At 37.4% G+C, this 23,463-nt stretch overlaps 3 protein-coding genes across 6 annotated transcripts; all 3 read right to left on the bottom strand.

Annotated features, from left to right (window-relative positions):
• Positions 1 to 7,397: 7,397 nt before the first annotated feature.
• LOC113316202 lies at positions 7,398 to 8,534 on the bottom strand. The gene is made up of 3 exons (XM_026564421.1): positions 8,469 to 8,534; positions 7,786 to 8,204; positions 7,398 to 7,704 (listed from the first exon to the last, which is right to left on the bottom strand). Exons 1-3 carry the CDS (start codon positions 8,532 to 8,534, stop codon positions 7,398 to 7,400), a joined length of 792 nt encoding a protein of 263 aa, XP_026420206.1.
• A 2,792-nt stretch (positions 8,535 to 11,326) lies between these two features.
• On the bottom strand, positions 11,327 to 16,078 carry LOC113318406. The gene is made up of 8 exons (XM_026566566.1): positions 15,200 to 16,078; positions 14,849 to 15,075; positions 14,666 to 14,727; positions 14,029 to 14,250; positions 13,202 to 13,331; positions 12,321 to 12,646; positions 12,092 to 12,236; positions 11,327 to 11,976 (listed from the first exon to the last, which is right to left on the bottom strand). Exons 1-8 carry the CDS (start codon positions 15,591 to 15,593, stop codon positions 11,713 to 11,715), a joined length of 1,770 nt encoding a protein of 589 aa, XP_026422351.1. The 5' UTR covers positions 15,594 to 16,078; the 3' UTR covers positions 11,327 to 11,712.
• A 346-nt stretch (positions 16,079 to 16,424) lies between these two features.
• LOC113318404 lies at positions 16,425 to 22,957 on the bottom strand. 4 transcript variants are annotated; one of them, XM_026566564.1, is made up of 7 exons: positions 22,757 to 22,957; positions 20,269 to 20,778; positions 19,988 to 20,122; positions 17,544 to 19,908; positions 17,316 to 17,431; positions 17,065 to 17,177; positions 16,425 to 16,885 (listed from the first exon to the last, which is right to left on the bottom strand). In XM_026566564.1, exons 2-7 carry the CDS (start codon positions 20,678 to 20,680, stop codon positions 16,778 to 16,780), a joined length of 3,249 nt encoding a protein of 1,082 aa, XP_026422349.1. In that variant the 5' UTR covers positions 20,681 to 20,778; positions 22,757 to 22,957; the 3' UTR covers positions 16,425 to 16,777. The 4 variants fall into 4 exon arrangements, with proteins under 4 accessions (XP_026422349.1, XP_026422347.1, XP_026422348.1 ...); XM_026566562.1 differs by lacking the exon at positions 22,757 to 22,957 and adding an exon at positions 21,092 to 21,442; XM_026566563.1 differs by lacking the exon at positions 22,757 to 22,957 and adding an exon at positions 21,092 to 21,441 and having other exon boundaries at positions 19,988 to 20,119.
• Between the last annotated feature and the right edge of the window lie 506 nt (positions 22,958 to 23,463).

Genomic DNA, 23,463 nt, shown 5'->3' with positions numbered 1-23,463 from the left:
ACGTGAAACTAATAGTTTAAAGATAACCCATTCACTGTTTTATTGGCTCTCTTTCAACCTACAAGCAGTTACACATTCAATGCAAACCCATGATCAATAAACCACTCAATCATTCATAAATGCCACCTATTCATTACTTCAATCCACGACAACAACATCATCCATTTATTGTACGAACAAAGAATGACCAAAGTTGTACTCTCTTGACTCTCTCGAATCATAGGGGATTGTATTTTAAGTTTCATCTTGGTTGTTTAATTAGTGATTAAGGAATGGTATTTTAAGTTTTCAACTGAGGTTGTTTTCCTATTTTGAATTCTTATTGTCCCATTCTTTAATTCCTAATTATAGGGGATTGTAGTTATGCCATGAACTCGCTCTTGTTCTTCATCTTCTCAATCCCTGTTGCGCCTCCAATTACGCGAAGAACAAGAGCATCATCACAAAGTTCATCTTCTTCATCAGCTAGGTTGTCTAATACTGCTTGTGAGGAACCATATGTACATATACAAGTTGCTTCTTCTACATCTTCCTCTGCAGTGGATGATACCTTTCTTGTAAGTCAAGATGAATATTTTTATGGACAACATCAATTCACAGATGATGATGACTCTTCATGCCATTGCCCGTATAAAAATTTCGATAATTGTCATGATGGTGTATGTGATGGTGGGTATGCTAAAAGTTCGATCTTCAGACACATCAAAGATATGCATTTTCATGGCACTACAGATAGTTTGCATGGAAAGGATACGTACAGAGGCTGGGGTTTATTTGGCTTGGGAGAATATTCTCAGGAAGCTACAGATGTGGATGTGTTTTCCTTGTAGGAAATGGTTTTCATGGAGGAGGCCATGCGTGACCACCCAGGTGGAGTATTATCAGGTCCTTTCAATGGAAGAGGTGCAGATTTCTTAATCTATGGCGTAGATAAGCCGATTCAACGTCTCCTAGTTGATATCCCACCAACTATGCCCACAAGAGGTGATGATGATTCCGATGGCCTTAATTTAGGTATGCTCAATCTGATTTTTCAGAAACAAATAACCACTATATCTAGCATTCCACCACAATGTCGTTTACATTTTTCAAGAACCTTAAAATCTACCCTTGATAAAGTGGTGGCTAACCCCGGCAACATATCTTCATGGGTTCAACTGCTCCTTCTACCCATTTGCACCCTAAATCTGTACATACCAAAAAGCTCACGGGAAGAGAGATCTGGCAACATAAAGCATCTACAAACTGCAGCCATTAATCAAGCCTTAGTCACTTGGAAAGAGCCAAATGGATGTAACATTTTACTACAACAGCTATTGGAGGTTCACAAGGAGAATCAACTTCACAGGCAACAACATGCTAAAAAGAAACCAAAAACTAATGTTGAAGCTTGTAGGAAGAAACTCAGCTACGGGCACTATTCTGCGGCCATCAGAATTTTGTCTTCCGCTGGCGTTGCACCTTATAACGAAGATACTTTACACGAGCTGCAGCAGAAACACCCATATGCTCCTCCTCCTTCAATACTTTCTGAAAACATAGTGTCTGCACCAGTTTCTGTCGACAGTAGAGCTGTCTTGACATCTATTAAAGGCTTCCCAAAAGGCACCTCATGTGGCAGAGATGGCCTTAGAGCCCAACATCTGATGGACGCTTTAAGTGGACCTGCTGCTGCTGTGTCTGAAGAATTATTATCAGCCATCGCAGGCATAGTTAACTTGTGTTTATCTGGTCAGTATTCTGCAGCCTTAGGGGAATACATAGCAAGTGCTCCTCTTACGCCGTTACTCAAGCCTGATGGTGGCTTGAGACCAATAACTGTATGGACAATATGGAGACGGCTGTGTTCAAAACTAGCTGCCAGTACTGTATGTACGGAAATGGCCAGTTACTTGGGTAACCACCAATTTGGAGTAGGCATTCCGTGTGGAGGTGAAAGTATACTGCATTCTTCCAACCGATTGCTTGAGTTGAAAGGTACACATAATAACCTTGCTATGTTGCTCATTGATTTTACAAACGCGTTTAACTTAGTTGATAGAACTACCCTAATTAGAGAAGCAAGAGACAAATGCCCTAGCATATCCAGGTGGGTTGAATTCTGTTATGCTAAGCCTGCAAAACTATATTACAATGAGTCCATTTTATCCTCAACTCAGGGTGTCCAACAAGGTGACCCACTTGGCCCTTTGTTGTTCGCATTAACACTTCATCCACTTGTCTGCCAAATTGCTTCTCAATGTTCACTAGATCCTCACGCCTGGTATCTTGACGATGGCACCATCATTGATGACACAATGGAGGTTTCAAAAGCACTTAGTATTATTCAACGCGAAGGTGCTTCAAGAGGATTACATTTAAACATAAAGAAGACTGAAATTTTTTGGCCTTTTACAGACCCTAGAAGCCTTGAACCAGATGTATTTCCTACTAATATAAGTAGGCCATCCAAAGGCATTAAACTATTAGGAGGTCCAATCAGTTTGGACACTCAATTTTGTAGCGACATGGTGATGAACAGGGAAGACAAAATTATAAGTCTTATGGACAATGTTAAGAAGCTGAAAGACCCACAGAGTGAGCTCTTACTTCTGCGCAGTTGCACTGGTGTTTCAAGGCTATATTTCACCTTATGAACTACAAATCCTCAGTTCATCCAAACAGCAACAAGCCACTTTGATCAACATTTGATGAAGTATCTACGTCTTCTGATCACCGGGGATGGCGCTGGCTTCGTTCCTCTTCAACAGAGACTTGCAACTCTGCCTATGAAAGACAGGGGCTTCGGTGTGTACACAATGGTTGATACAAGCCATTATTGCTATCTTGCTTCATACATTCAGACTCAAAGCTTGCAGCACACTATTCTACAGTCCATTGATACGACAGTACCAAGTCCCAACTTTCAGTTTGCCCTTCACAATTTCATGCAGACTTGTGGCCTCACTCCTTCAACCTTTAATGTCAATAACACCGACAATATGTTATTTTGATGTTATTAAGAGGGAGTTACCCAATAAATTCTGTATGTCCGAGAGGGAATCACTCTTATGGCAAAGCAACAGGATCGAGCATGCTATGGATTATTTGAAGACAATACCAATTGCTGGGCTAAATCAAACAATGGGACCAAGACAATTTCGTGTTGTCGCTCAATACATATTGGGTATACCCCTATTCCCTGTTGGAAGTTTGTGCACAATCCGTAAACGACCCATGGATATATTCAGAGACCACGCTTTCCACTGTGCAAGCGAAGTTGGGGTTAAGTTCCGCCATGATTTTGTACGGGATGTGTTGATGGATATCTGCTACAAAGGAGGAGTCGCAGCCAGGAAAGAAGAACCACTGGGTTTGTTGTCAGATCAACACACCCCTTTGAAACCCGCAGATATACTTGTACACAGTTGGGAGGATGGTCGAGATACATGTTTTGACGTCACAGCAGTCTCACCCTTTACCAGAAATGGGATTCGAAGTTTCACTCCAGGCCATGCCATTTCTGCAGCTGTTACTCGCAAAAATAGTAAATACCTCGCACAATGCATATCACATGGTTTTGAGTTTAGAGTACTAGCTTTTACTACATTGGGCGAGTTGGGTGACGATATGATTGTCTTCTTGCAGCGATTGAAGAACTTCCTTGGTAGTCATGATGTGAATAGCAACTTGTTGCCCGACTACCAACCAAATCTGTGTAAAATTTTCTTTAAGATGTTATATATAAATAATAATAATAATAATAATAAACAAAATATTTAGCAGACATAAAAACTGAAAAAAGGAAAGAAGGGATTCACGTGAATCTGTGATAACTAATCACGCCATGTCATCTTGGGCGCATACTAGGGTAGTATATAGGATGCAAAATAGCATTCCCGCTCACTTAAACCATGAAATTGATCCGCTATTATTTTACTTAGTGACTAGTCGTCGGACATATTTAGGAACCACATACCACAATGTCCAACAGAATACAAAGTGGAAGTTCATATGCACTAGTCTTAAACACGAACCGATATAGAAGATGCATCCTTCCGGATTTGTTCAAAAGGCAGGACATTTTCATATCTTTTGGTTCATATAGGGTAAACACCAAAGTGAACTTAGTCTTTGCTTAAGTTACTGTACCATGTATTAGTACAATGGTTTCACACTAACCATCTAAAATGGTTTTACGATAACCATCCAGTACCATATATGTTGAGACATAATCAGTAAGCAATCATTGGAGTATATGAGCAATCATCTTAGAATTTCGCTATCTCTTTCATAGTAATTATAAACGGTGAATTTCAAAATAGACATTCAATATATTATCTTACCATAAAATCTTTTTTTTCTTAAGAAAACTTAGGCAGAGCCTAAGATAAAAGATTGATAGCAATGCTAATGGTGTCATTGTTTTGAAAAACATCAGACCCACTGCTAAGGTTCTTACAACTAATAGCCAAGTTTAGAGCTTGGAGATTATGGGTTCTATGAAGAAGTTTAAGACCCATTAAAACAAAAGATACAGGTTTTACATTTAAGACTGTTGCTTCATTCAATGTTTGTTTTTCCTTATGATAGTTCCTGCTGAATCTTCCCTTTATAGCTTTGAGATATAGAGCATTGAAGTGTTCCAGAATTTCATTGGTTTCAGATTGTATTTAAATGTTCATGTGCTGCTTTTTCTCTGCCCACTCAAACGCTCAGTCTGCTCCTCTTGTGGCTCCTCCTGCTCCCCATTGACTTGTGTGTCCTTTGCTATCAACATAGTTTCCTGCGAAATCAGTGATAGTTAGCGCTGAGAAGAACTGATAAGTGTTAGGATCCTGAATAGTGCAGATTTTGATTAAGAAACCAAAAGTATGCTTTTGAGGAGGGATCCCAACATAATTTCATGTTGTTGTTATATGGGGATCAGTATCATAAGTATGCCTCTGAGTATTCAGAGCATGGTAGGGCAAAGTGTGGATTCTGTTATGATCACATAGATGTTGTTGTATACTGAGAGTTGTATTCTTAGCATTTGGAGTAATGTTTTGGAATACTAGATCACATCTAGCCTTCCATATGAACCAACAAGTGGTTGCATAAGTGCAGCTATTGTCACTGCAGCTAGCATTTTGAAACCAACTATTGAACCAATCCATGAAAAGAGTTTGGTGATAAAAAAGACCATGATTTCCACCTAACATGTGCTTCCAAACCTCAGTGGCAGCTGGGCAGTTGAGGAACATATGTGTCATTGTCTCCTCCCCACTATTGCATATTTTGCATATGGGATCAATGTAGTGGAGAATGCTTGCAGTTTTAGCATTAGTTGGGAGGATTTCATGAGCGCATTTCCAGAGAAAGATTTTAATGGTTGGTGCCACTTCCAAGTTCCATATAGCTCCCCAGTTTCTTGTTGTATGATCATTTCTATACAGGTTCTCTATTTTGGCTTTGTACAAAGCTTTAACAGAGAATTTTCCTGTGCTGTTGAGTTTCCAGTGCATGTTGTCTTCTTCTATGGAGTGGATAACAAGATCACTAATGACTTGAGCAGTACCAGGACTGAAAATTTGCTGAATGAGTTGGAGATTCCATTCCTTTTGATCTGTCATTAAATGAGCAAGCAGTTGTATATCAGTGGGGCAGTTTGCAGGCTTTGTGAGCTTGTCAGTTGAGTCAGGTATCCAAAGGTCCTCCCAGATTTTGATTTTGTTATCATTGCTTATTCTCCAGATACAGTGGTGTTGTGTATTCTGAATTCCTTCAAGAACCCCATTACAAATCCATGAGTCTCCATCTTTGGCTTTGGTATTCATGTTTAGAACATTTCTCCCCAATAAGTATTTGGCATCCATCAATTTGTACCAGAGAGAGTCCTTATCCTTTTCCATCCTCCATCCTATTTTTGTTATCATGGTACTATTGAAGAGTTCCATATTCATGAACCCTAATCCACCAAGATCCTTTGGTTTGCATATAGCTGTCCAAGCTTTTGGGCAGAACCCAGTGGAGTGTTCCAGATTTTTTCCCCAAAAGAAATCTCTTTGTAAGTTGTTTATATCTTGACAAGTTTTCTTAGGTATTCTGAATCAGTTCATTTGATAAATGCTGGCTGTGGAGGTGACATATTTTATTATAACTTCTCTTCCAACTGGATTTAGAGGGGAATTCTTCTAACTTGACAGATTTCTCTTCATCTTATCCACTCCTGGTTTGAAATATTTGATTTTGCTTCTGTGAGTAAATAGAGGAGAGCCTAAATATTTTTCATTTAGGGAGAGAGCTTGAACTCCTAGCAGATTGCAGATATGAGGCATTAGAGTTGGGTCAGTGTCCTTGCTGAAGAAGATACCAGATTTGCTGAAGTTGATGAGTTGACCAGAAGTATCTCCAAAGATGTTGAGGATGTCATTGAGGTTTTGGTCTTCAGTAGGATTTGCTTTGCAGAATACCATGCAGTCATCAACAAAGAGAAGATGGTTTATAGATGGAGCATTCTTGCAGATTTTTACTCCAGAGATGATGCCCAAGTCTTCAGCATGAGATAAAGTTCTGGACAAAGCTTCCATGCAGAAAAGAAATAAGTATGGGGATAGAGGATCCCCTTGTCTGAGACCTCTAGAGGGATTAAAGAATTTATCAGGGGAGCCATTTATCAGGACAACTGAAGAAGTAGTGGAGATGCACTGCATAATTTTGTTACACCATTCAGAGTCAAAGCCAATTTTAGTCATAATGGTATGAAGAAATTTCCAATCCACTCTATCAAAAGATTTAGCCATATCAATCTTGATCCCCATGGTTCTTTTATTTCCTTTGAGACCTCTTATGGTTCTCATGTAGTGAATAATTTCATGGGCTATAGCTATATTATCAGCAATTTGTCTTCCAGGTATAAAGGCAGACTGGTAGGGAGATATGATTTTGTTGAGAAGAGGTTTCATTCTTTGAGCTAGAAGTTTGGATATTATTTTGTAGGTGGTGTTGCAGAGACTAATGGGTCTGAAGTGGCTGGGGCAAGTTGGGTTTTCAATTTTTGGTATCAGGGATATAAAAGTGGAGTTCATTTCTTTGAGAAGATGCCCAGACTTGAAGAAATGTTGCACCATTTTAACTAAGTATTCTCCTACAATATCCCAGTTGGCATGGAAGAAGTTTGGTGGAAAACCATCTGGACCTGGAGCTTTATCTTTGGCCATGCTAAAAAGAATAGATTTGACCTCATGATTTTCAGGAATTCTGTTGAGAATGTTGTTATCAACACTGGTGACAATTGTAGGAATGAGGTTAATGATTTCAGGGTTCATGTCAGGAGATTCAGCAGTAGCCATCTTAGAAAAATGGTTGGTGAAACAATGTTTTATTTCTTGGTAATCCTCAATCCAATTTCCAGTACTGTCTTGTATAGAATCTATCTAGTTTCTTCTTAATCTGCATTTTGTAGTTCTATGGAAATAACTTGCGTTATTATCCCCCAATTTGATGAATTGATCTCTGCTTTTTGTCTTCCAGAATTTTTCTTCAATGTCTTGCCATTCTCTGAGAACTTGATTTGCATTTTTTAAAGATTCACCTCTGTTGTACTTGAAGTAGTTTGCTTGAAGCCAATGTAGATGTTGTTTACTTTCTTCAATATTTGACTTTATGTTGCCATACACTTCTTTCTTCCAAACTTTAAGTTTCAGCTTAATGTCTTTGAGCTTTCTAGCAATGAGGAAAGCACTAGAACCAGACAAGTTTCTTTGTCAGCATTCCAGAACAATATCCTTACAGTCCTTATGGTCCAACCAGGGACCAAAGAACTTGAAAGGAATTTTACCAGTACACCAATGAGGATTAGTGTTAAGAAGAATGGGTTGGTGATCAGATCCAATTGCTAGAAGATTAGTGATAGTGGAGTTTGGATATAAGAGAAGCCAGGATTCAGTGGCAAGACCTCTATCCAATCTATGCTCAGTGAGAGCAGGACCACTTCTCTTATTGGACCAAGTGAAAGGGCAGCCTGTACTGCCTAAGTCAATTAAATCCAAGTCCACAATTTTTTTACTAAATATATTAGCTTCTACACTGTCCAATGGTTGAGTACTGTATTTTTCATTATCATGCAAGATGAAATTGAAATCCCCAATGACCAACCAAGGGAGGGAGTGATTGGTAGCAGTTGTTTCCCGCTCTGAACTAGGGGGATTGGAATCACTCTGAACTAGGCTGATTTTCCCGCTCTTCAGAATTTTCGCTGAAACAAGGCTCAACTTTCAAAATTTTCTAAAAATACTTCCACTGCTCCAAAAAATCCGAAATTTGGCGTGGAGTATTATCAGGATGTCTAGTATTTACGGTTAAAGGGATTAATCCAAAATCCTTTCCAGTTAGGAGATATTCCAAAATGTATAACTGATGTCCAAAACTGAACATTTTGAGTAATTCACCTTAATGGTCCCAAATTTGTGAATTTCAGAAGAAACAATTCTAAAAGTTTCACATACCTTTTTCATAACAATTTTCATGCTAATCCACGCCAGAATTTTCATAACAATTGTCATGGCAGTCATCATACGGTGCCATTATTCTCTTCTTTCTCAATGATCACAAACTCAAGTAGGTGATAACATGGTACATTTCATAGGGTCCTGTTAATTTATATACCCGTATACAAGTTAACAGGGATATATTCGGCATTTAGTTACATTGGAAAAAGAAATTTGTTCATAAATTAATAGCTAACCTAAATTTGAAGGAATTTTTCTATAATTGAGATTTTGTTCCAAAAATATCCTTCAATGTTATTAACGAGAGAAATAAATTAATAGGCTTTTGTTAACTTGTATACCCGTATACATGTTAAGGTTTAATAGGCTTTTGTTGAGTGTCAAAAAGAGATTACATAAAGGGAAAATTAGGCGCAAGCCCAAAAAAATGATATTGTCATTGTCAGGCCCACAATTAATTTTAGGTACCGTGATATCCATAATTATTTTCGTGACACCCATAATTGTATGAAATTATTAAAATTGTCTGCATGACGGATTATGCATCCGCATGACGGGTTATGTATCAGGGGTATAATTGGCAACACAACTTGGATATAATATATCTAAAAATCCGCGCCTTGGAATTTTACAAATTTTATATCGTTGGAAATCTTTTTAAGAGAGCTACGCAACGAGTACAAACAACAATATCAAATTTTTGTTTTTCACGAAAAAATCGGAGGTGATCATCATTTTAGGCAAAATTTCAAAACTGACTACATAACCATTATGCAGCCACCAAAAAAGATGCATAACACATTCTGCAGACGCATAACGAATTATGCAACCATTTTCTCATCTGCATAATAAAATTATGCATCTGTATAGTAAAATTATGCATCTATAACAAGTTATATAACCATTGTTTTGGTTGATTTTAGTGTGTACATAAAAAATTGATGCATAATGCAGTATGCATCCATATTTACGGATGCATATCAGGCTATGCATCTATTTTCTCGATGCATAAAAGATTGTGCAACAATTTTCTCGATGCATAATGCATTATGCAGTCATATTTTCACGACTGCATAACATGTTATGTAGATATTATTGTAGGTGCATGACAAGTTATGCAACCTTATTTTTATTGGTTTCAATACTAAGAAAAAAATAGCTGCATAACGTGTTATGCAACCGTTTTCTGGACTGCATAACAAGTTATGCAACAAATTTTGTAGATGCATAATAGGTTATGCATCCATTTGCACGACTGCATAACAGGTAATGTACATTTTCTCGACTGCATGACAAGTTATACAGATATTATTGAGGAGCATGACAAGTTATGCAATCCACTACTACCAGCTTTCACCTACTTCAATGCAGCAACACCTACCACCCGAACCATTGCATCACCACCTTGTTTCCTCTAGCACCAACACCTGCTTCCTTGTTTTCTACATCGAATATCATACAAGTGCACGCACGCAACTATTCAAGTGCATTACCAAACTCCAAATTTTGAGACACAATTTGCATACATGATTTAAACTAGGAGGCAATAGACTTTAAAGGTGAAGGCAGACCAAACAAAGAAGGGAGGCAAAAAAAACAACTTTGTCACCATTATAACAATATAAACAAAAAAAAACAAAACAAAAAAAACGCACTAGAGCTTAATTATCCGTTTTCCCTAGAATGGACCAATCAATGCTCTTGGAATTCTTCAACTCCCTATTCCTGCTTTCTTTAGGATTTTCATACAGTGGTCAGTGAGTGATTATGACTGGATTGGGTTTCGACAGAATGAACACCTAAAATATAGTGAGTTAGCAAAAATAACTGCATCCACAATGGATTTTCCCGCTACAACAGGTGTTTAATAATCAATTTAACATGCACTTAGAATCTTAAGCCTACACTGATTAGCCTATGTAAGCTTCAAACGCCCTCACGCATAGTAATCAATTGAATGAACTCATTAGGCTGTCTGGTAGAAGTTCTATTGGATCATCTAAGACACCAACAAAGTTTTACAGGTGGAAAACTCAATCAAGGGGTAGTATTTTTTACCCAAAAGTCTCATTCACAATCACCTCGCAGTTGTACAAAAGACAGAGTTTAACAACCAAAAATTATACATCTTGGCATTATTATCACCATCCGCCATAGCAAAAAACACTACTAGCTTATGGTATTCAGACCTAGAGATGCACCAAGCGCTCCCAGTTAATCTCTATGCACTAGTCCAGCTTCATAAAAGGAACTTTCTCATTTGGGGTTTGAGTATCATCACCCCCATCTGATTCAAAATCGACGAGATTTGATTTTAGGTCCGGTGAAATTGAAGAAATCTGAGAGTTCTTAATCCCTGACATCGACTCAAACCAATTTCTTCACTCAAATTACTTGATAGCATCAACCCAACACAGATCTGATCCATCTCGACGCTTTCAATCAATTCAAGTTAAAAACTATCTCAAACCAATTCAAGTTAAAACCTAAAAATAAAAAATCCAAATCTAACTAAACTGAACGAAAAGAGAAAATTTTATACGATTGAAGAGTTGAAATCGATAAAACTTGAAAGGAATCTGAATATCTCATCCATCTCGACGCTTGTTCTTCTTCTCCTCTCGCCTCTCCATCTGGTTTTCTAAATATCTCATTTCTTAGGGAAGGAAAGAAATCTCAATTTTAAAAAATATGGGCCTGCTGATAATTTTTTCTGAAAAAATGGGTGCGCGCCTGACATTTTCTGACCGTGGGTTTCACGGTGGAAAAAATATGAAAAATGGGTTTGTGTGTAGTTTTCCCTTACATAAAAGCATAATTTAGTTTGATGGTATGGGCCATGGATGGCTGCTTTCTTTATTAAAAAAAGAGTATTTATAACTGGAAAAAGGTTTACACATGGCCTTAAAATCTCAGGACCGGCTCTGAGAGAGTGCGTTGCTTGTAAAATAAGACTGCACATTTCACACATATCAACTCGACTAATGTTAGCGCAAAGTAGATCCAAACCAATCGCAATGGGGGATTAATTAGTCTCACCTTGGAAATCAGGGGACACCCACAACTGGAAAGAAAGAAAAAAAGACTCACACCTAAGCTCATTGAATTTAATTATACATTTGTTGTAGAGCTCAGCTCGACACTTGTAAACAAAATTGAACCTTAAAGCCTAACTAGGTTGAACCCACTTAACTGGATCACGGTCCCTAAGCTATTATGGGTTGATGATGATAATCTTCTCCTATTGTTTATCACCATCTGTTGATTTTTTGAATGTATTACAAATGACAACTTTAAGTTCTTGTTGTGCTTTGGTTCTCGAAGGTGATAACATTATGCTTCTCCACACTAAATGAGGATCGTATTCAGTATGTTCTGTGGGTTGATGTTGATATAGCTCATTAATACAATCTGCCTCGTCATTAAGCATGCTTAAGGTCGTTAGGCAGTTGATTTGTTGTGGGTCAACCAATAAATTGTTTTCTCCATCTTTCCATCCTATCAGCTTTATCATCCAAAAACGTGAAAAGATTAAATTTAGTAGAGGCATAGTTGTACAACAATGACCAACCAGATAGAAAAAAATCATTTGACCAATCTGATGGAGATTTTTTTTTTACCTTCGGAGATATACCCATGGCATCAGTGCAGTATAACCTAGCATGGTCAACAAGTTGACAGTATCTTGGAAACGCCATAGCAAATCTCTTATGAGATTTCAACTGTGACTTCACTCTCACAGCTCTTCTCATCAGTATAGCTCTCCTATAATTTCATCAATCAATAAAACTTGTTGAAAAAGAACAAAAATCAAAAGAAAAATGAATACCTATTATCATGGACCCGTACCTAATTCCTCTGACAACAGCAAGATATGCATCACAAACTACTCCAACCATTTCTATTCTATATGGTTTTCTTTTGTTATTTTCTTCATGTTGTTGCTGTTCTTCTTCTTTTACTTGTTCCCAATACTTCTCCATTATGGTTCCATCTTCAACGACCTTATAACCGACTCCCATGCGATAACGACGATGGTGAACATTTCTTGCCATGGCAATAGTTTGTTCAACAAAGGGTTCCCATGAAAGTGTACCATCCATAATAACATCACGTCCTTCATTCAATGCCGTTACAAGGAGTGATGAAGCTGCATCAGTTGATGATTGATGTACCTGGATTTTTTTCAACAATATTAGTCATGTTTTTCACAGAAATGCGGATTGTGTTGTAAAGAATTTAAAAATACATCTTTCACATTTCTAAAATGGACAATCTTATTTGGACGCTATTTTACAAGAATTTCACCAATTTTTATATAGAGCCCAAACAACAAAGAATTTGAACATAACATTTTGATGGTACGTTCCTCTTATTACATATAAGATATACAAGTATACAACCATGTTTTGTAGGTTATCTGGATTTATAAAGGGGATATCAAAATTTTGAGGTGTATCAATCCAGAGATCCATTGGCAAGTATTGTTTTTGTAATGTATAGAATGATACTCCCTCAAATAGCTTGGTATCCCCTTTATAAATCCTGTTTTTTTTTTACCTGGAAAATGACAGTCGCATCTAATCTGCGATCCAGGACCAGACCAGAACTCGATATTATAAGGGGACTTTTGTCTGGCATTTGCTCAACTACCCTAGCATTTCCATACAGGCACACCGTGACATAGACATGGGCACGTATTAGAATAAGAAAAAGGGATAAACACTGACCAGTTCAGCTGTTTGGAGCATGTCCGGATGGTGGCCTCGAGAGCTAAGAGCTTTATAAATGACGTCAGTTTCTTTAAAGGCATCAGCCTCAACGATCACCGCATTTCCAGCAGCACCTCCCCAAAATGATCTGTGTATGTACCAATACACAATAAATGCAGTCAGCCCTCCAACAATAGAAAGACGTCAAAAATCCAAATCAAGTTCAAGACACATATGGTACTCATCAAGCTTAATTCTTTTGTCTGAAGAACCACAAGATTAATCTGCTAGTTGGTTTGTGCTACTAAATCCATATAAAACAAAACATTCGTCACCACCATTTGGATCTACTAAATTGACAATCACAGTAGAATTTGGTAAACCCTACGGCAACCTTGTAGTTATTTACTTGGTGCATCAGTCGAACGTTGAATAAGGCGAGAAAAGCATACTAGAAGGAAAAGTCTAAACATAACCTATTGTTTATTTGGCCAAAAGGATCTTATTTGGTTATAAAAGCGACCAGTTTCTGTGAATGGTGTTGTAGCAAACGGTTGGTCTAAGTCAAAGAGTGTAGAATCTAGAAGTACTTGTGGTTGAGAAGGAAGCACGTCTGTTATGCCCTAGTGGACATATGAAAATACCTCAATCACAAAAGAACTCCGTTTTCGTTTTTAATGATATGTAATTTGGTGTTTTTTTTTTAGGTGGGTGCCCAACAACCATCAAAATAATATTCTAATATCCCGCTTTAATGATTCCTCCACTATTGATTCTATCAATGTTTAACACTTAAAAATAATATTTTGATTACTTATAATTTTTTTAATAATGTAGGTACTTACTCCTTGCTTAGTATTTCTTTAAGCACTGTACTTTTTCCGGCTCCCATTCCACCCCCCATTAAGAGAAGAACTGGGCTTCTTTGGCTATGGGCGGCTGGTACCATCACGTCGTTGCGGTGGGGGTCGTTCTTTAGTGTTCTAATTGCTTTCAGTTCCTCAACTAGTGTTGAAAAAACTCTTGCTACTTTCAAGTTTTTCGTCACTCTCTCAAATCTTTGCTTCCTACAAAATCAAAATTAGAGTTCCAACATTAAACTTCTTGTTTGTCCCTGTTTAGGCTTTTCCTATATTTGTGATAGATAGGAAAACAAATTTGCGCATGAGGAAACACATAATTGTCGATGACTCATTAGGAGACAAGGACCAATCAGTAAAATCTAATAGTATCAATGATATGATTGCGGAATTTAATAATTCTTGCTGTGCAGTCTATAACTTTGATTGTTGGAAGTTCCTTAATATTTGTTATGTGTGCTCAACCATGATCAATCATCAATGATGAGAAACAAAACAACCCAAGAAATAAATATTCTTGTACTTTAATATAATGTATACTATCTAATAAAGAGGTAAAACAAAATAAAATTGATATGAGCATATGATAAAGTTTTTTTTAAACGTTACACAATCAACTCACCTAGTTGCTTCCATGACCATGTTTTTGAGCTTCCCTTGCTGCTCAGAATCTACATTTAGCACCTGAAATTAAACATAAGCCATGAATATTCAAAGTAAGCATGATCCAATCTCCTTTACAAATTAGCTCTAGTAGAATGAAGCTTCTAGTGTTTTTTTGTTGGGTATAGATTAGTAAATTTACCTGACTAATCATAAGAGTAGCATGGCTCCAATGAAATGCAAAGTAACCTAATATGCATCTATCAAACTCTTCCAAGAGTTTGAGATACAATACATCGGCATCTTGGCTTCCCTTCGCTAATAACCCAGACATTTCTGCTTCACATCCTTCAGTTTTCTTTAGATATTCTTCTGCCAATTTACATATTTTGTCACACTCATTTGTACTTCCAAGACCCATCTGTCTTCCTAGTTATAGAATTCATCAAAACAGAATGAGAATACAGAAATGATTTGAAAATGGGCCATTCATTAAGATTTAAAATCATAAATTAACTTGTTCTAAGATGACAATGTGCAGGATTAATATTACCTACATAGTGGGAGAATCGCTCCAGTTTATGAACACGACCGGAATCCGTCAAGTGTAACCGAGGAACGATCCTATTAGCAAAGGTGTGTTTCATTGATGGCTGCATTCGATTGCGATGATAATGCATGGCAATGATAAATAAGACAAATCCAATTGAAGATGTGATAGAAATCACTAAGAAGATAAGAGAATTGATTGGAGAACCATAATCTAAAATTAATTTGATCAGTTCATGAAAAGAGGATGAGAAAATGGGTTGGTTTTTATAAACTAGTTTCAATGAAAGAAGAGAGAAGGAAAGACAAGAGAAAATTAGGAGTGCTGATGAAAAATAAGTCAATAAAAGAAGGGAGACTTTAATTATTGATTTTCTTGACCTAATACTTCCTCTCATTGCATGACCTATAGACAAAAAAAAAAAAAAAAAAAGAAAGAAGAAGAAGAAGGTAATTAACCTGAAGTTGACCAAAAATAAGAAGAAAATGTAATAGAACTTTACATTTTGTTGGATGAATGCATGCGACAGCAGGATACAGGGGAAGTGGAAAAAGAACGAAATCGAGAAAGGAGAATGCAGAGAAAGAGAAGTATCAAAATTCAATATTGAGGTCAACACCTATTTTGTAAACGGAAGATTCTACACCACTTGTTTCGAGTAAAATTTGGATTACTGATTGTTTTACACGTTTATACGACGTGTCCGTAAGCAGTGACGACCTAGAATTCTTCCTTGGCTAGGATCATACTTTTTAACTTTAAAGATTGTCTATGCCGTCTAGGGCTGCGGCGAGTTATTTTAAGGAGGGAATTTTCTGGATCCGGAAAGAAATATGCAGCAACAAGTGGTTGGTTCCAAGGAAAAGAGAAATGGGCTAAATGGTGGAGCAATTTCTCCATGATTTATATGGGCTGATACCAGCATTACTAGGAACTGATACCATTTAGCCGATCCAACAGTCAGGATCGCTTAAAATTGTTTTTGTCCTATATAAAATGATATCAACCCTTAATAATCTGGTATCAACCCATATAAATCGTGCATCTCTGAACCGCACTATTACAGCAGTAAGGACTAAGGTTAATATATTGACACAGCCTTCAACCGTTATTTGACAGATGGCTACTGCTACTAATACTCAGAATTAGGATCCACTTGAAACTCAAGGATATTGTCCTCGAAACCAATCAGCTCGACATCGAACCCGATTTTGACTTCATGTGGAAATAGAGAAAGACAACTGATACTAGCAAAATGTGGAAGTACAGGTGAGTTCACGCTTCAATGGAGAGATCTTCATAAAACAAATACTACTGTATAACAAAAATCAATAACTTAGGCTCATGAATACAAACTATATACTACTACGCACTCCATAATCAGCTATGAAACACAAAACTTCATTTACTACAAGCTCAAATTTTATCAAAATTCTATATACATGACCTGATCAACTGACATATTAAATTGTTTCCTTGCGACACTCCTCTATTGAACAGCATAGCTGAAGTATCTTACGCAGGGAGAAAAAAACTATAGTACAACATAGATTTCTTTTACAAGTAACGTTTGCGTACCTCCTAAAATTCAAACTTCTTTTTCTCTTCAAATTTCATTTTCAGATCTTCTTCTGGTGGCATCTTTCCGCCACCTCGTAAGGTTGCACACCACCATGCCATGAGTTCATCCTGTTAAATATCAGGAGGGGCATATTACATGACTACAAAGATTAACGGAAAAATAAATTTGATATACTCTCACAGTTTTGCCTAGTTAGGCATCTAATCATGAAAGAGTTTTTTTACTTCAGATCTTTTACAATGTTCACATAGAGTAGAATGCTGTAGATTTGAGTGGCAAGTTTTACCTCTGTGTAGTCGTGGTTTGAGACAAAACGATTTTCAATAAAGCATTTGAAACCAGCTATGTCCACTGAAAGGGAAAGTTTGTGACTACCCAGTGATCCCTCTCCTGGTTTTCCTAAAAGAAACACGAAAAAAAAAAAGTAAACAGAAGTAAGAGATTAATCTAGTATACCAAGTCTATGAATCCCAATCATTTGAATCATAATTACACATTCACAAATTACAGTGTAAATAAATTCTGTTATAAATTTACCATTAATGCGTGCTACGAAATAACCTGTGCCCCCTAGTCCTTCGTCCCACTTCCGTAGTCGCAGCCGTAAAAAAAAACCGTCGATACAAGCAAATGGCATTGGTGATTTCATCCATCTATGTCCACAAAACATAACTACTAATCAGTTTCAAAGATATTTCTAGTTGAATTTTTTTCAAATAAATTTTTTACAACAAACAACTACTTCAAAATGAGAGCGCTACTTACTTGAGCACGTCAGTGCGAGTTAAACGAAGCCTTTTTACAGCTTCAAAGGTTCCTCTTGGCACGGCAGGAATGTGTCGATGGACAAAGTTGCAAAAAGCTGCGTTTTGATTTTCTTTTGATACATTATCTGTAGAACCCGAAGCAGTCTGCTTCCCTTTCATTACGAAATCTTTGGAAGTTTTCTTCCTTGACACTTCATGATCCTTCTCAACCAAGATCCTTTCATCAAGTATCATTGTTCCGCTCGTTATTGAGTTGACATTTTTACCCACTTTGGCTTCAGCATCTACCCTCGTTTTATTCCCATCAGAAGTTGTAACTGCAATCTGGCAATGAAAATCAACATTTTCAGATGAATTTTTCCTGCCACCAGATTGGTATTCTTTTCTGGAGAAAGAGCATGGACATGAAATGGCCCAATGATCTAGCTGAAAACAGCGAATGCACAAGCAAGCCGATACTTCTTTCCCGTCAAATGGATGTGCTTTTTTGTAAATCTCTTCAATCTCGGATCCAGTTATTCTCGTGCAGTCATGTAACTTGTGACCTTTTATGCCACAAAAGAAACAAATTGTGGTTGCATGGCTTGTACTACCACCTGCTCCTGACAGAATGATGTTTCTTAAAGCATCCAGTCTCCAAGTCAAGGTAGAAACCAATGCCTCTGAATTTTTGAATCTTTGAGAATGTTTGGCTATATTTTTTAGCTTACATTTGGATTTATCCAGATCACCACTTTTAATTCTCTTAAAACCAAAGGATCCATAAGTATTTATCACAAAATTTTGAGTTTTTGTACTTCTACCATCAGCTGTGTCCTCCATAGAAGGCTTAGAACTACTCTCCGAAACATTCTTCTCCTTCCGTGAAACTACAGAATTTTGAGCATTGGAAATAATCTTGTTGTGGTTGTTCGGACCCTCAGAAGGTGAATTTAGATTCTGTTGACGTTTCTTAGGCGAACCCATCATGAGGCCAGAAACTTTTGGAGAAAATCTTGTTATCCATAAGTTCCCAAGAGAATCACTTCTATTGATCACATCGTTGAATGCCTTGTTTGAATGATTAACAGAGCCAAGTTTACTGTTTTCTTTCCCTTCAGATGGAGAGCCAGGATCACTACGCGGAGAGGAACTTACCGAGATTACTCCATTTTTCTTGAGATTAGATGCCATGCTACAGAAATTTCTGTTTTTGGCACTTCCATCTCCCCATTTTTCCTGATCAGAACTTATATTCTCAGAAGGATTATTTGGCAGAGTCGAAGGACCTTCCCCGTCAGCAGATATTCTCTGATCGAACTTGTCATTTGATAAAACGATTTGCTTACACTTGCCATTGTCTTCCCCAGTCGAAGGACTGCTACTGTTGTCAAGTTCCCTTGAGCCTTCTCCTAGCTGACTATCAAGAGTTAATATTCTGTCATCCTGAACCCTTGAGCTAGGACAATACAATGCCTTGAAAATTGTTTGAAAACCAGCACTTGTTTCACTATTTTGATTACAATTATGAGTTTTCATAGTTAGAGCTAATGAAGGCGTATCTTCTGAATTAGATTTTGATAATCCTTTGATCATGTTTGATATCCAATTCATGAAGGAGCTGTCCTGTCGTTGTAAAGGTCCAAAATGAGGACTTTCATGGTGTGTCTGCTTCACTTTCTTGCTCTCTACAATCATTTGCTTTTCAAAGTTCCATTTTCTCTTCCCAGCTGAAAACATCCCGGTGCTATTGCAACTTTCAACACTCTCATGGCTATCATCCTCGTCTTTTAGAATATTTTCACTGATTCCGTCACACAAAACATTTTCTTTATGTTTTCTCTGAGATAACGGATTTTTGCTACTACTTGGGGAGACATTGACTGCTGGAAACTCCGTCGATGAAGCAAGTACTATACCGTTCTGGCAGGGAGAGTCTTTACCTTCTTCAGCAGCATGTTTTGATGCTATGATACCCCCCTTGTCACAAGCGCTTTCATCTTTGAGAAGTTGTAAATCATTTTCAGCGGTTGATTCCTGATTCTGCCAAGGAGAGATAAGTTGAACTTTGTTTGTTTTACATTTCTCATCTTTTTGAATACCCTGAGATAATTCTAATCTCTCTTCCTCACTTGCATGGGATATTACAAGTGGGTTCTGAGTATCAGTAACTTTGGATTGTTTTAGAATAGCAACGTCGGGAGAGAATGACCCTTGCATGTCAGATGCATGACTATTTCCACTACGAATAGCTTTGTTGATTTCAGTAGGAGTAGACTTAGCTCCTAAGTTCAAATTCCTGTCTGCTGGTTCTACTCGCGCCAAATAGAACTTTATCTGATCTGATTTTGATGTGGAGGAACCCCTCATGTCAGTGCCAGGATCTATAGAGGAGCCAAGTAGTTTCATGAGACATCAATAACATATAAAGAAATCACCAAAAAATTGCAGCCGTATGACTACCTGGCATAGGAGCTCTTTCAGTTTGATGAAACATATCCACTTCCTCTTTTCCTGAATGAACACCTTCTGCATCTGTATTTGAAAATGTAAATTTCATTTTACTGGTCATCTCTTCTAAGCCACCACTTGATCCTGCTAAAACATTCTTTTCATCAGAGTTTTTAGACATGCCCCACAAGGGGAAAAAGTCTCAGAGTGAAACTTTAAAAAAAAATGCTGATATCAAACATAATACCCAAATTCTGTTCATGGGTTGTTTGTCTGCCAGATAGGTGAGGTACCTGTGGTGCTTCTTGGAGACCTGACTAGGTTTGCTTCAGAAAGTTTACAACGCAAATGGGGTTCCATTTGCCATGAAGCCAAGATTTCTTCATCTACATTTGTATATTCTTTAGCTTCCTTGGCCGTGATACTTTGAGTTGGTGAATGTACCAGAGTATTTGATGCGACACCACACAAAAAGGAAAAGTTTTTCTCGGGTAAGCTACAATCAGCAGATTTAAGACTCACCCCTTTCTGTGGAGACCAAACTAGTTCGGATAACGGGGTAGAAGTCCCAAAGATCATATCTGCACTAGAACCTGCATTTGCACCTGCACTGCAATTGTTATTTGATCCTACGTGTGTGCTTTGATTGTCGGGACCTATTGAAAGTCCCAAATCTGTCACTGGTTCCTCTTTGTTATCATCCATGCTATTCTGTAGGACAACTTGCTCAGTGTGGAATCCTGAGAGTCGGACCAAGTCTAAGGCAATCCCCCCCTCCTGGACTTTGGGAGTACATGCTTTTACTGCAAAAGACGTAACCATTGAATTTTTATCAAGTGAAACATAAGAAATTAATTCGACATCAACTCTAATTAGAAAAATATTTGAAAAAAATAAATTTACTTTAATGTACTTTGTCCATCACTCCTCCAGGATGCAAGAAATTCTCTAGAAATTGGGCGAAACTCCCAACAAATAAATAAATCATACAAAACAGATTTATCTTATGATATGATTTTACTTTTAGATACCCCCAACAAAGAGGTTTAGAAAAGTTAAGTAGCTTGAAAAATACCAACTCGTCATGTTTTAAGCATGACAGGGATGTGTACTCACATTGCAGAGTCGTAGTTGAGCCCATAAAGGTGACGAGTTGGAGTTATGATTAGTTAGAACATAAGTTTCAGGTGGAGTTGAATTGAGCAAAACTTAGAATTAGACACTCGGATGGATATCAGCTGGAAATGAACAGAGGTTGGCTAACAGGATTAATCCACAGATGGGAGTTGTATGCGAAGATGATTGCGTTTAAATCTGTGACCCACCACAGATTGGTTTCACTAGATAAGATAGAATTCTTGCTGGCATCCTATTGCATGAATGGACTAAGATGAGCATCATCCATGGAATTCAAAATTCCAATTAATTAGTCACAACCATGGGGTCTAGGAACTGACTTATTATGGTGGAGGCTCCACATATTAGTACTTTCGACCTCAATTTGATTTCTTTTTTTGAAGTAAACAAACGGAGCCTGCTGGTAAACTAGTTCTTTTCCCAGTCAGAGTGTACACCGAAAAACTAAACTCATTTGAGAATAAATAAGATGTGCAAGTGAATTGTGATGAAAATTTAAAGGACAATGAGTTCCCAACTAATAAGGACAACATCTTCATAAATGATTGCCCACATCTATTTAATGACAATGGACCACATGCATATGTCTGTCTTGACCTCCACTGGCAATGCCGTACTATTAATCCTATCTTAAAAAATTCTCTACATTTCTTTCTCCCCTACAGAATTCAAAAAGGGGGAAAGGGGAAGATTTCATATAGCTCTCTTTTGTAGAGAACAATATCCTCTGCGAACAAGTGGAATGGATATCCCACGACCATTTCTTTTACGAGTATCAAATCAATGACAATAATTTTGAAAATGATATCCATACCCCAATTTACCCAGTCTAAAATCGAGCAGTTTGCAAACAAGGGCGACTAACTGTGTCGGGTCCACTGTGCCCTACTACCCTGTGCTTTAGGACATCATTCCCATCGTTTGTCCAATGCTTGTTAAGAAGAGGCTGGGTCAGTCAAACAGAGTATGAAGCTTTTCTATAATTTTGACATAATCATTTTTCCACTGTGCACACTTATAGTTAAAGAACCTCAGAATTATGATGTATTTCAGTACACACTCTGAGATTCTATAAAATAAATGCAAGAAAATTCCTAGCTTAACGGGTTTCGATTATCAGAAATTGGAACCATCTAAATCATCTGAGTGATCCAACGGTAATTGCAGACAATAAATTTGATACTATCAGCGCAAAAGGTGCCGTTTTAGGATTCGTAAAATTTTCACTCTCAGATTAGCAAGTTATTCAAAATTAAGTGCTATCACATTAGAGCTCAATCTCTCCGCATAAAAACAACCCTAAATAGAGTTCCAATTCACAATCAACATAGGGACGACTAAAAGTTACACAGGCATCTTAAACATCCATATAACTAAACCGACACAAGACATATAATAACAGAATCCAAACTTGTGTTTTAAATTCAACAGAGTTAGATGGAAGCGCACATAATATGATAGACAAATTTATCAATAAAGAATTAAACAAAGAAACAGAAAAAAGTACCAAATGCTGCAAATTGCAATGACGAATTCAGATAAAATGGGAGGACGAAATAAAAAGAGATAAAAAAAATAAAAAATTAACAATAATCAACAGAAACCGTGTAAATTTAAAACAGTATAGTTTGAATTCTAACATACCTAATTTGCCTTCCGAATCATCAATAACTTCAAAATTTTCTGACCTGAAATGCTTCCCAGTTATATCTTACTATTACCCAGTACTGTTCAAACAGAGAACTTAATCACAGAAGAAAATCCAAGAAACAAGAGAGGGAGAGGGGTGAGAGGGATCAGTTGATATGATAAGTCGAAACTGGTGGGGGTGTTTAGAAAAGAAATTAATTGCATGAAGTTATCAGTCGCAGCTTTAGTAAACTATAAGATTCCAAAATATTCAAGGTTAAGAGGATGACACGTGGCCTTATTTGTCGCCAGTAGTGATACAGTGGCTGTAGTTTTTTTTCCTTCTTTCTTTTGATCCACAAAGCAGCCATACTCAGTATGTTCAAGAAAGAGGCCAGTTCCAATGGGGATGGCTGGCTAACCCACACAAATGCCGTGCCACGTGGCCTAGCAAACTGGCCTCGCCACTACGGTAAATAAAATAAACGATCGAGTCTCTATCGGACGATTGACATAAAACCATCAGCGGTGGAGATTATATCGTTGTAGATATACTATCCATCGCTAGTGGTGGAGCTCCCATCGTTCAGTAGTCAATCCATTTCCAACGGTTCTTTCAATATCGTTTATAAATATGTGAATTTCAAACGCAATCTTTACACCAAATTTTTACACAAAAATTTCTTCTTCTTTAATCTCAAAAAAAAAAAACTCAAGTGACA

This window comes from Papaver somniferum, chromosome 10 (genome assembly GCF_003573695.1).
Source record: "Papaver somniferum cultivar HN1 chromosome 10, ASM357369v1, whole genome shotgun sequence".
NCBI lineage: Eukaryota > Viridiplantae > Streptophyta > Magnoliopsida > Ranunculales > Papaveraceae > Papaver > Papaver somniferum.
Note: the sequence above shows the minus strand (reverse complement) of the source record. Positions and strands in the feature narration are given on the sequence as shown.